This window comes from Balearica regulorum, chromosome 7 (assembly GCF_011004875.1).
Source record: "Balearica regulorum gibbericeps isolate bBalReg1 chromosome 7, bBalReg1.pri, whole genome shotgun sequence".
NCBI lineage: Eukaryota > Metazoa > Chordata > Aves > Gruiformes > Gruidae > Balearica > Balearica regulorum.
Window position 1 is genome coordinate 22041938 of NC_046190.1, and position 12903 is coordinate 22054840.

Below are 12903 nucleotides of genomic sequence, written 5' to 3' on the forward strand. Positions count from 1 at the left end.
TAGCAGGAACATGGCTCCTGAATAAAGTCCCAGAATTTATGTGACTCACATGAGTCAGGAGGTCAAACAACTGTTATGGAGCGAAGTTAAAAATCCAAATAAAATATTGACACTTTTTTGGGGAGTAGGAGGAGGGGGAGGGGGCGAAAGGAAAGAAAAGGTATTTAAAATAGGGTTTTGTTGCAATGCCCCCAGGATAAAGAACAGAAAGAGACTGAAGACAAGTTGGAGTTTGTAAAATCAATGGGATTTATTGCATATCCGCTTGGCATTTAATAACTCCTTCCTTTCCACCTCCCCCTGCTCTGTATGTACATGGGGGGGATAAACTCTTCAACAAAACTACAATTAGCCAGCCACAGAGTACACAGATGGACACCCAAACACGAAGGCAGGTATGTGCAGGGATGAACATTACTGTAAGGCAGTGGCACAGAAGATCCTCTCAGGACCCAAGATCTTGACTGAGCTAGGCAGAGCCCATCACATTTGGCATTACATATGCCCACATGGTAGAACACAGTCTATGTCCACAGTATTTGTTAAAAAAAAAAAAAAGATGGGAGAGGAAACTGAGGCACGGAGAGAATTAAAAGAGCCTGCTCAGTCACAGAACCCATCAACAGGACGGCTGGACCAGGATCCAGGTGTCCTGATGCCCAGTTAGTGCTTTTGCTGCAGAAGGACGCTGTCTTTTGAAATGAAAGCACACACAGTCACTGAGATCAGAGCGCAAGAAGGCATCCATCTCACAGGAGGGACACGCAAACACACAGGAAGAAATGCACCCACAGACACCACGCAAGCCCATCCGTATGCAGACAGATGCACACACAGATACAAATACATGCTTTTCCTGAGCTCATCACTATTCAGAAAGCACCGCAGCCAGATTACACCACACAAGTAGAAACATACCTGCAGACAGACATACATGCAAATGAAGGTGTGTGCAAATGCACAAGCACATACACGCACATGCTGATACATCAGTATAGCCTTGTACAGCTGTATATCCACACCAAAAAAGTCATGCAAACCGATGTGTTGCTACAAACCCAGATTTTACTTACAGTGGTATCTTTTAACTAGCTGCACATATGTGGATGCCCACACACACTCAAATGCATTCTGCACAAGCATATTAATATATAGGACTGTCTCATTATTATATTATACTGGTAACTGAGTGAAACTATGCTAGTTTTCTATCAGTCAAAGAACTGAGACTGTAGTAGCCGTCAAACAACATTTATTCTTTAGCACTAACTCTATAAAAATCAAGCACACAAAAATATAACCTAACCATCTAATCAAATCATACTTGATAGCTTGGGATATTTAAGTGGGTTTTCTTTGCTTTATTTGGTTTTTTGTTTGTCTGGTTGAGTTTTTAGCAAAGATTTAGGGCAGGTGCTTTCTCTGAGTTGAGATTTTCCAAAAGGCAATTTTTCAAGGGCTTTTTTGCATTGTGATAAAAATAATGTTTGACAACATTTTCCTCCTGAGACGTCTTTTGACAAAATACACAGTGTGGCTTTAAAATTAAGCAAGGTAATGAAAAGTTTGAAATTTCCATAATGATGCTTAAAAAAATTAATATTTTTGCATTTAAAATATGTTTCTGTGTTATTTCTAAGTTTTGTTCATGATTGATTTTGCAACTGCCCTTTAAAAATGGCAAGATAGAATCTTTGGGCCACCTTATTCTACCTCCTGTCCTCTCAGACTACAATATATTCAAGAAAAAATGTAAAAGTAGTATAGTTTTCTAAATACCATTGCCTACGTTTCTCTGTACTCCTCTACCTATGAATCCTGATTGCATCTGATCTTGTCCGATCTAAGTTAGATCAAAAAATGAAATACATGCTAATTTACAGCTGGAGGTATCCCGATTCATTAGGTGAACAAGTACTTCAGATTAAGGGGACCATATTTTAAAATAACGGAACTGGATAAAATGACTAGATTTTAAAATTTTCTAGAATATTGTGATTTTTCAGAAAGAATATCTTGTAATTTGCAGTACAGTATTCCACTGCAAAAGCCTAAACTGTAAAATTTGAATAATTAAATATTTATAACTCAGGTCTTCATATAGTGTTAAACAATTGCTGCACCTCTTCTGTGTTTACCCCAGCTAGGCCTGGCTCAGTGTGTCAAGCTCTGGACAAATCAGTCTTAGAGATCGCTAAAGCTCACGGGGAGAAAAGTTGCCTGCATGAGGATGTGGGGATGAAGACACACTTGTGCGCGTGGGAGGATCATTTAAACTGCTGCTCTTGGGAGGTTGTTTGTCAATTTGGATTTGTTGAAGGAGTCTCAGCTGAGATGGTTTCATTGACAGGGAATAGGCAACCGGCTTGTTTACACAGGGGCAAATGAGAAAATTAATCTGAATTAACTTTGCAAGTGCATTGGTTAAAAGCATGAAAACATTGTTCGGGATGCTCATTCAAAATTTGAGTGTCCTAAATGAATTTAGTTTACTTAATTTCCAAAGTGAGTTAAGCTAAACTAAATTAAAGCTGCCTTAATTCTAAACAAGGGAGTCAGAGGTGTAATGTAGTTTAACTAGACCACTTTAATTTCACACATTCAGTTAATTCAAATTAGTTATTTTGCACAGCTGTATGTAGGTAAACCCTTAGACTGCTAACTCCTATGGACAGAGACTATATTTATACAGGGGCCAGGAAAAGGGGACCCAAAAGTCCAACGTACTCTATCAGCCATCGTGATTGTAACAGAAAAAGACAGAAAAAAATAGGTTGCTAAAGGACCACAGAAACCCCATAGCTCTGCAGTTAATCGAATAGATGCCCGATATACGATTTATAAATACAGCAGATCTGCACTCACAAACTTGCACACCTATGCAAATGTACACGAGTATGGGCCTTATAATACAGCAAGGTTCCACATTGATTATGTATCAGTATTCAGACATGTTAGATATTATTAAATCATGGATATTATAGCCTTGTTACAGATGAGTTCTAGGTGGTTATGACTTATTATTTGTAATAACTGTGCTTGGTGCTGTACAAAAACATCCATATAGCTAGCTGGTGATGGTTACAAGCCACAGATCTGAACAGCCTATTTGCCCATTAAACTCTGTTAAAAACTGTAATGGTTGAATAAATGTTTATTAATTCTTCATGGGGTCTGAATATATAATATGTGACCCAGATGTCTAAGTCCATATAGCCACAGTTATAAATGCAGACCTATAGGCAAAGATAAGCAAGTATACACATTGTGTGGTAAATTAAAACATACTAAGAGACAAATGTTAGTGCATTTGGAAACACAATATAGAAATATAAACAAACATACAGCTTGTATTGTCTAAACATTAGACCTGATACTGACTTACACGAGCCAGGCAGACTGGCTGCAGATTTGTCTTTTCATTATAAAAAGATGGCTTTGTTTTATAAATATGAAAACTAGACTATCTTCTATGGAGATGGGCACCAGCTTTACGCTGGGAGCCTATGTAGCACCTGCACCCTGAAGTGCTTCCCTGTGCCTGACTGCCTTGGGCAGCATGATAAAGCAAGGAATAAATAATTAAATTATTCTAATTTTATTTTTTTTTAGTGTAGTCTCTCATTCACCCTAAAAAGGTCATTTTAAAGGGAATTTTTTTCCCCCATTCTGATAAGAGTTAAATTCTTCTCACAATTTTGTTCATTTCTTTAAAACCCAAAGTAAAAATAACATTAGATCTAAATAGACACACTCCCAGCACTGTTTTTGTTTCTGATTTTGGGCAAAATCTTCTACTGGTAAGGGGTCCATTATGAAATTTTCACCAGTTCTGACAAACGTAAGGGAGGCACACACAGTGCCACCTCTGCACAGGGAATCATTGACTTACCCAACACACGCGAGCACGTACTACAGTGGAGCATTCTGCAGGATACAGACATAATAAACAGCTAATACACAATGCTGCCAAGCCTAAAAGTTAAAAAGTCCTGAGTGAATACCCTCCAAAATGAAGAGACTGGCATAAAATTCACAAGGCTGTAAATAAGAATGTATTTGGTTTTTTTTTTTTTTTTCCTTTGCCTCCAGTTCTGGCCCCTTGGGAGGCAGCCAGGTCCCACCTCCACCTGGTCTTTGCAGCCATGAAAGCCAGAAATACCTTGGTATTAAATGAAAGCTGAAATAATTGCTTATCTTCAAGATCTGAGGTTTTACACAAAATACCAGCAATGGCATAACTTGCAAGAGAGTTGAGAATGTTATCTACATTTATCTGATTCCTCCCAGTTCAAGACTCCTTTCCTAGTACACACATGTCTTCTGTTAATCAAAATGGATGTCCACAAGGAATTCAGCACAGACCTCCTGAATTTTAATAATGGAAATGGGCTCAAAGCAAAGCTTTCAATTAAAAGTTCCCATGCTCCAGATTAAGATATTTAACCTTGGCAAGCCGATGTGTTTCTGTAGGTCTTCTGAACTCACCTGCTGGCACAGCCGCTGGTTTCTGACAGCTCCGGCCCGTGCTGCGTGGCTGTCACCGGTTGTGCTGGCAGCTACGCCAGCTCCATTGCTGCTGCAGCAACGCTGCTGGCGGGGCCCAAGCCGGCCAGCCCGTAGGTGACAGAAGAGCTGCAGTCATTGCAGTGTAGGGGTACTCTTAGAAAATTATTAATTCCTAAGAGCTCAAAAATTTCCTGAGCATTTTCATGGTAAAGATCTCTTTCCTAGTGAAGGGGACCTAGCTACCGCAATGCTTCTCTCCTGCTCTCTTCCTGCGGCTTGTTGTTTTTGAAGCTTTTGGTCTTTTGTTGCGGAGGATTATGAGTTTTGTTGAGGGGGCAGTGGTAGGTCTGTAGCTGCAGGGATGGATACTCTCGTGGGTGCTGTGAGTTGACACATCTGCTCCGTGGTTGCCTATGATATTAGAATTTGGACTTGATGACCCAGGTGGTTCCTCCCAGGCCTGTGTTTCTATTTCCAAGACCAGCAGAAGCCTTTTTGTCCTTTAAGATTTCCTAATTCACCTTAAATGCCAGGATGTTAAACATCTACACCCAGGATCAAGTTTGCTTCCAATATTTTGTAAACTGTATGACATCTTCTAGATGTTTGGATTTTAATGAATTTCTGGCTTTCCTGACTGCAAAGAAAGCTTTCCAAATGTGAACTGAGTGTAATAAAAGTAGAAACACCTGCCTGAGGACATTTCTATGCTGCAGTCACTGCTTGACTGCAGCTCATGTAGATACAGTTTAGCCAGCTTTAAGCCAGCCAGCCCAGGTCCTGATGGCTCTGTAGCCATAGCTTTGCAGAACACAGCAACTATTCAAGCACACCTTCTGTTTCCCAGGTGGGTTTTGCACCCCAACACAAATCCACTCGGATGAACGGGAAAATGTTTCTTAAAGCCTAATACAGCAATTTATTCTGGGAGGTCAGCCTCGGCAACCTGTACACATGGGGCTGGCTGCTGTCAACCCCATCAGTACCAGTGGCATGAAGTTGTGTGTTACTGCTCAGCAGAATGAGTTGGCAGGACAACCCCTTGCCTGGCACATCTCCCCCCTAGAAGGCAGGCATCTTCACCTTTCTCTTCCTTACATCTGGACTTGTACCATGTAGCACAGCAGAACTGGAATGGGCAGAGATCTGCTAGAAGCTGAACGTTAATGCTCTGCTCAAATTAAATGAAATAAAACCATATGGTGTCATCATGGGTCACTGATTTAAAACAACAAAAAAATCCTTGCTCCTCTCTAAGCCCTTCAGATAGTAAAACTGCTGCTGTGAATCCTGCCTCTCCTCAGAGTGCAGCCAAGAAATGCAGTGAGAGAAAAGGGCAGGATTGGGCTTTCTCTTGTATTTGGAGTGAGGAGGGCAACCTGGAACAAAGTGGCAGTTTTTTCCCCCGTGTATTCGGGTATGATGTCAGTGTAGCTCCAGTGAAGTAGCTGTACCTACACAGGTTAACAGCAGATAAGGAGTCAAATCTTCTCAGGAAGGGCTGGGATTGTGTTTTGAGATATATAAAGCATCTCCATTTCGACCTCACATCTATTTGGAAACTTCAGGAAAACAGATAACTTCAGGCACCTTTTAGATCCATCGATCGATCTATCTATTTAATCTGTCATACTTGTGCTTATATACTAATGTAATACATGATCACCCTTCTCTCTCTCTTTCCAAAAGGTATGGAGAAGGAAATATAATTTTCATGACAGGAGAGAGTTTGAATGTGTGAATATTGCTCGTGGCCCCTGAATATGGCAGGGTTTGAAGGCATTCTGCTGTCTTGGCAGGGAACGCCAGAGCCTCAGGCCAGCTAGCAAGGAAGCCGAGTCTGCTGCTTCTGCCAATGTCAGCTGTTGTTCTGAGGGTTGCAAGTGTTGCGGTAGATTTTGAGAGCAGTAGGAGAAGCTACTGCCCCCCCATCCTAATGGAAATTACGTTGTGGCTTTTGGGGGGCAATGGAAGCTCTGATCTTCCCAACTACATCTGCTGCTGCAAATTCAAACGTGACCATCAAAGCCAGTGCAGCTGAAATACAGCTCCTGTTGCCTTTGCCTCCCTTCCCTTCCCTTCACGTACAGCCACTGTCAGCAGGGTACATTGCACTTCTGCTTCAAGCAGGGGAACGAAGCCAATACTGTGCTACAGCTCGCTGAAGCACTTACTTGGCCCCTGTTATTAGAGAGTCTGAGCCCTTCACTCCTCCTTCCAGCTGTCCTCACTGTGCCCCAGGTGGCACGGCAATGCTCCTATCTTCACACTTCAGGCAGGAAACAGAGCACAGAGAGAAATGCCATTTGTCCTAAGTCTTGATGAGAGGTCCATGACAGAGCAAGGAACTGAAGCCCTTTCCCTAAGTTGGATTAGGCTCTAACTATCAGACTTTCTATTTCCCTTCCTTCACCCTCCAAATCCCTTGGTTCTTTTTCCTCACCATGCTATGAAACTTGCTTTCCATTTTGAACTTACTTTGTGTGAACAAGACCTTTTTTCTCCCTTTCTTTTGCTCAACTGTGAATTCAGCACAGAAACTCCTACGTGAACCAAGGCCACGTTCAGAGCTCTTTATGCCTGCGCAGCAGTCTCAGTCTGCAGGTGGGATATTGTTGGTTCCATGGGGGCTGTCGCCAAAGAGCCCAAAGCCGCCTCTTCCCATCCCATGTTGTCCCTCTTTTCCTCAGGCGTGCTTTGACGCCAGCATCACTGGGATGGTCACGAGCCCTTCTGTAAGAAGCAATCTGATGCAGAGAAGGCATCGCTGTCTCACTTAGCCCTGCACCAAGTCCCCTGCAGGCTGCCTCGTCTCTCCCGCCGGCACAGCCCGTGGCTCAGCAGTGCAGCCCTGCGCTAATTAAGCAGTGCGGCACAGCGGGGTGTGTGTTCCTTGGCCATCACAGCCTCCCTTGGACACACTGCAGAGAAAAGGCTGAAGCTTCGCAATGTTAGCCTTCCAAGAACCGCTTTAATTGCCCAGTAATGCACACCCTGGGGTCTTGTAATGTGCTTCTAATATGGAGCATTTAAAATATGAATACTCCAAAACAATTACAAGGAGTTTGGTGCTCTGCTGAGTGTATCCTTCCACTCTGAAAAATAATCCATGACAAAGGAGTATGATCAAAGTGAGGATACCAGTGTTTCTGAAATCTGTCAGGGTCTCCTTGGGGCAGCAGGACACACCACTTTTTCTCTCGGTGCAACTTCACTCTGTTCTTCCAGGATTAAAAGAATTGCCAGATTGGGACTCCAGACGGTTCAGACCTACCTCATCTCCCTCTGATCAGCTCTAGAATAATTTTTTATTTAAGATACTGTCTAAAGACTCTGCCAGCAATAGTAAGAGAGGAGAAACCACAGAGCATGGCAGGCTATAAGACAGTTTGGATAGAAATGTCAGAGAAGTGAGGGATGTTTCCTATGCTCTGTCATTCTTTTAGTAAATGATTTCTGGACAGGTTTAGGAGTGATTTTTTACTTGCTTATTACAAAGAATGAAAGAAAGTTCTACTTCTCAGAAAGGATTATGGCTCAGCTAATTTTAACTTCTAGTATTTCTTTCTACATTCTTGACCAAATTTGATTAGAGCTTGTTACAACTGTCATATTAGGAGAGATGATTTCTGTATTCAGAATCAGCAAAAGGAATTGCACTGAAACTGCTGAAAATAACGAAATAGAATTCAAACATTGGGAATTCATGATCTAATGCTGAACATTTAAGAAAGTCAAAGGCATTTGGAAACAGGCAGTTGGTTTCAGCTGGAGCAGTATGCAGTATTAACTCTAGAAAGAGGTACTACAAGCCAACTGTGGTAACTCATGAATTCCAGGAATGGATGTATAATTCACAGTATGATACTACGTACTGTAATGACATTATATGCCATTACTTAAGATAATATCACATATTAAATTCAGATTGTGAAATGAAGTTCAGTTGCTTTACTGCAATCAAAGATCTATAAATGTCCTGTTGCTGAAACTTTAGGTTATGTATTAAATCTGTGTATATTCTCCGAAACTCAAAGTGAACAACTTGCGCAAAAACCTCCCACTGGAAAATGAAAAATGGGTCTTTAGAGTAAGTACCAGTTTATGCCCCTAATTAAAAACAAATGCTGTTATTGGAGTCACTGACTGTGTGGAATTAGAGCAGGGATGAATTTAGTCTGAATTTCCTTTGGAGAAAAGAAAGACGTTTGAAAATATCGGCATTTACTTCAAGAAATCAGCACAGCGAACTGGTGTGCCAGGATTTGTGTCCCTGCTGCTTTTGGGAAGGGCTGAGGAAGTGTTCTGCAAAAAGGCTTGTCTTTCTCCAGTGTCTAGAGGCAAGAACAAGCCATCAAAGGCAGCAAGAGGCGATCAAAAGTTTTGCCTCCCTCTTACACAGCAGTAATCCAGAAATCCTAGGTTTGAGGCAGCAGAGCTGGCTTAGTGCGTATTTCAGTCTCCAGTAAGGGTGAGAAGCTTTCAGCAATCCTGAAGTTAAAAGACAGCATTATTATGCTGCATCTGTTGCTACAGGACCAGGTCAGCTCTGTTCATCTTTCATCTGCTGTTTCATTAGGTGGCCTCGTGTAGGACAGACTCACTTGAAGTCTCTTAAAGCAGCAGCAGTGATGCCTAGCTAGCCTGCTGTTTATCACTGTCCCTAAATGAATGGACCCAGAGGGATGCACTGCTGTATTCTGTACGTAGTGTTAGGGTCCTGAAATTTCTCCTCTTTCCTTACAACACTAGAGTTCAGTGTGACCATAGGGCAAAGGAGCAGTGCTGGGGAGAGCCTCTTCATGACCTGCCTCTTAGCCATAGGAAATACCTTCTACCTGAGACCTCATTAGATTCACTGTGCATTTCATGCCAAGAATTATTTGACCCAAGCCACCGGACGTTGCGCAACCAGAACAGCTCCCCTTTGCTCATTGTTTCCAGATACTTTTTCTTGACATAAAACCAGTTTCATTCTTAGGAAGGGAACGTTTTTGAACAGAGCCTTTCACCTCTGGGTCACTAGCTGAAATCTGGCCCTGGTTGGTAGTGACCGAAAATCATTACCAGCTGACGGCTACTGGGTGAAATGAGCTGGTGAGTCTCATTCCAGTCCCTAATGGACACATCTCAGTAAACACAGTCACAACTGGCACTAACTGGCATTCTCAGCTGAGAGACCATGAACTGAATGGGGAAGGAAATTGAACCTTCCTCTTTGTCCCCTGCCTGGGGTTTTGAAACATTATGGACAGGCATTTTATACCCCTATCATTTCACAGGCTGTTTTTACTCTAAATGGATTTTCAAAACTTTGCAATTTTCATGCAGCATGATTCAGCACAGCCTGATTGGCCCTCTCAGTATAATTAAGCTCATCTTATGGTTCCCCTCAGTAGAAGCTGAGCTGTCTGATGCCACCTCCCAGTACAAATGGCGAATCTGATGTCATATCTCAGTAGGAATGGAACCGTCTGATGTCACCTCAGTGCTAACAGGACGTTTTGTAATATGTCATCTAGGGCTGCAGGGGAAATCTTCTAATCCATTCACTATGCTACACTACAATAGAACATAACACAGTATAATGTGTAGGTTAACTTAGACACCCTCAGGCAGATTTTGGATAGACAGATGGATGGATGGATAGATACATTTATACAAAGTATACATACATTATATCACTCTATTGATTTTTAAAAAGTTCCAGGTCTGCCTGGCTATAATGAGATTTTTGAACTTTGTGTTGCGATCAATGAGGGGAATATTATTGGCCTGGAGAATTGATATACCCGCTCTCTGTGGCTTGTTCTGCTCCTGGACTGCCCCTGCCCCCAAGGTGTACGATTCCATCAGACACTTAACCTCTTTTACAGTGTCATCAGGCTAAAAGGAATCTAATAGTGACACGGGACTTGTGCTCAGCACTCTGGCACTATTGCTTTCCTGTCACAAATAATTTATAGCTTTCTATTTCCATCCCTTTGCCTGCACCCCATCCCCTCTTTCTGTTTCTCTGGGCTGGGGGAAATCAATAAACTCACACAACCAGAGTGGCACTTCAGGGGGTTTTAGGGGGAATGTGAGGGAAGAGAAAAGAAAAGAAAAAAACAGAAAAGAAGAAAAAAGTTATATTATTTGCCCTAGCACAGACTTCTCAGATCAGCTCCTCAGCTAGTACAAATCAGCATGACCTCAGAATCTGGCCCTGAGGCCCTCATACACCTTCTGTGTAAGTCCTCAGCACCGATAGATTAGGGCCCTGGTACTGCTGACCTATATGGGATGAGGATCTGGAGCTCCATCCCCAGCTAGAACCTTGACATTCCCTGTCTCCAGCTACATCCCAGGCAGCCTCTCTGTCGCTCCAGCTACTGCCCAGGCTTCATCATGTGTGTATTGGAGTTTCCTAACATGCTGAGTGATATGCTCTGAAATACCTTTCTTTTCCTAAGAAGGTTTCACTCTCAGGAGTTGTGCTTTTTCAAAAATGCCCTCTCAACGTCTCTGCCTATCTCTATCCATGCCATACCGCTCACTAGCCACACATTTGCTCTTTGAAGTTTTACCAGCTTATTCTTTAGAACGCATCTTTAAGGGAAGCTCTTGGGTGGGCAGGGAGAATGTGTTATTTGCTTTCACTTTCTGGAGAGATTTCTGGGGAGAAGTTGAAGCTAATATAATGCAGGGCTGAGAGTTCCAGAAACTCAGGCTGAAGAGCATCTGCAGCCTTCACTCTAATTGGAGAGGCTCGTTTTAATCTCAGAAAGGAATTTGGTCTCCATGGCCTCCTCAGGTCATGGCTTATTTGCTGAGTTCCTTGGTGAAGCAGTCATTCCTGAGTCACAGATACCCAACATCTGCCAGGCAGGCAGGGACCCTGCCAGGCAGGTACGAGGTGCTAGTGATTTTCTTTCACCACAGACCTCAGCTGGATTTAAACCAGCAACCTGGAGGTGAAAGATTTCACGTAACAAGAAACGGAGCACTGACAATTACGTTCAGTTTATTTTCATTCTGAGCTGCATATGAGCTTTGTGGCATTCTTTGAGACATCATTTTGCATTCCCATGCTGTGTTCATTCACCACCTGATAAACACCAATTTTTGCCTTCTTTGCTGGAGCTTCTTTTTCCTGGTGATCTATATCCCATCAGCACTTCCTACAGATGCCTTCTGCTCCCACCTTCTTATTTATGAAGGGCAAGGGCTTTGGGCAAGCCTTCCATCAGTTCAAAGCACTCAGTTCTGTGCCAGAAAGGTATTTTTTAGGTACACAACAAAATTAAATCCAGCAGTGGCTCAATTAGCTGCAAAGACTTCTTTGTGGTCATGCTGGCAGATCAGTTCATAAATGATAATACAGTTGCTAACACATAGAAGATCCTAGCTCATTCATTGAGCACCACAGTTATGCAGTGAATAGCGAAGTTTGAGGAGAAGATGTCAGAGCAGGGCAAGGACAGTTCTCTGGGAACTGGACCATTAAAGCAGTAGAATCAGGATCACAAGAAGGCAAATGAGGCCACTCTGCTGTACCCAGAGTTCAGACTTCAGGTTCTGACAGCTGGATTGCAGGTATGCAAAGGCACAGAGAAGTTGCAGTTGAGTTCTGAATGTATTTTGCTCTTTTCCAGGATCATCAGAACCAAAGTTCAGCAACCTTTTCACCCAACGCCAGACGGGAGCGGGACAGGTGTGACTGCACCAGGACATACTATCGGTAAGAAGACTGGCACAAAGGGTGGTGACAGGACAAGTGGACATCAGGATGAAGCTTAGTTGAGGGAACAAAGTCTGACGAGCAGATGCTAAGCAGAGCAAAAGGGAGGAGGTGGAGGGGGGAAAGAAGCCTCAATGCAAATCAGAGGTTTCTGTTCTTCGTTTCCCTTGTTGCATTGCAGAGAAGGGAATCATGGCAGAAAACCATGTTTTTTGCCCAAAGTGATTCTGCCTTAACATCCATTTCATGTTCATGCTCTTTCCTTCGCCTCCCTAGAGAAAAATATTTACCACTATCCTGTCTAAGCACCCGTCTTCACCTTTTGTCTCCTTCTTACTCTGACTCTCTTTTCCCCTCTTTCTCCCAATTTCTCTTCTCTCCCTTTGCTGGAACTGGTCCATTTCTTAGAGCTAGTAATACACAGACCAGGGTAAAGATATTCCCGACGCCTCACAACTGAGTTCTTCATTGTTCTAGCTCTGCAGTCAGGTATACCATAGGTGTATTTCACTGAGAAAATGCATTTTCTGCTGGGGGAGATGGGTTTATCGAGATGAGCAGAAGATGGAGGCTGTAATAAAGCGACCAAATGTCTCCTAGTCTGTTGTGTTCAAAGGTACTGTGCTAGATGTGTGATGAGGTACTTTTCACTGATGTCTCTCTGGGCTGTA

At 42.7% G+C, this 12903-nt stretch overlaps 1 protein-coding gene across 22 annotated transcripts in view; it reads left to right on the forward strand.

Moving 5' to 3' along the window:
• The window catches only part of PAX2 (paired box 2), a 97926-nt gene that overhangs the window by 34932 nt on the left and 50091 nt on the right, over window positions 1–12903 (forward strand). For all 22 annotated transcript variants that reach the window (XR_012836365.1, XM_075758469.1, XM_075758456.1 and 19 more), the window contains one exon: window positions 12147–12232. Coding sequence is in view for 21 of the 22 variants with exons in the window: in XM_075758469.1 (XP_075614584.1) it covers window positions 12147–12232 (86 nt within the window). In the remaining variant the exon portion in view is untranslated. The remainder of the gene's footprint in view (window positions 1–12146; window positions 12233–12903) is intronic.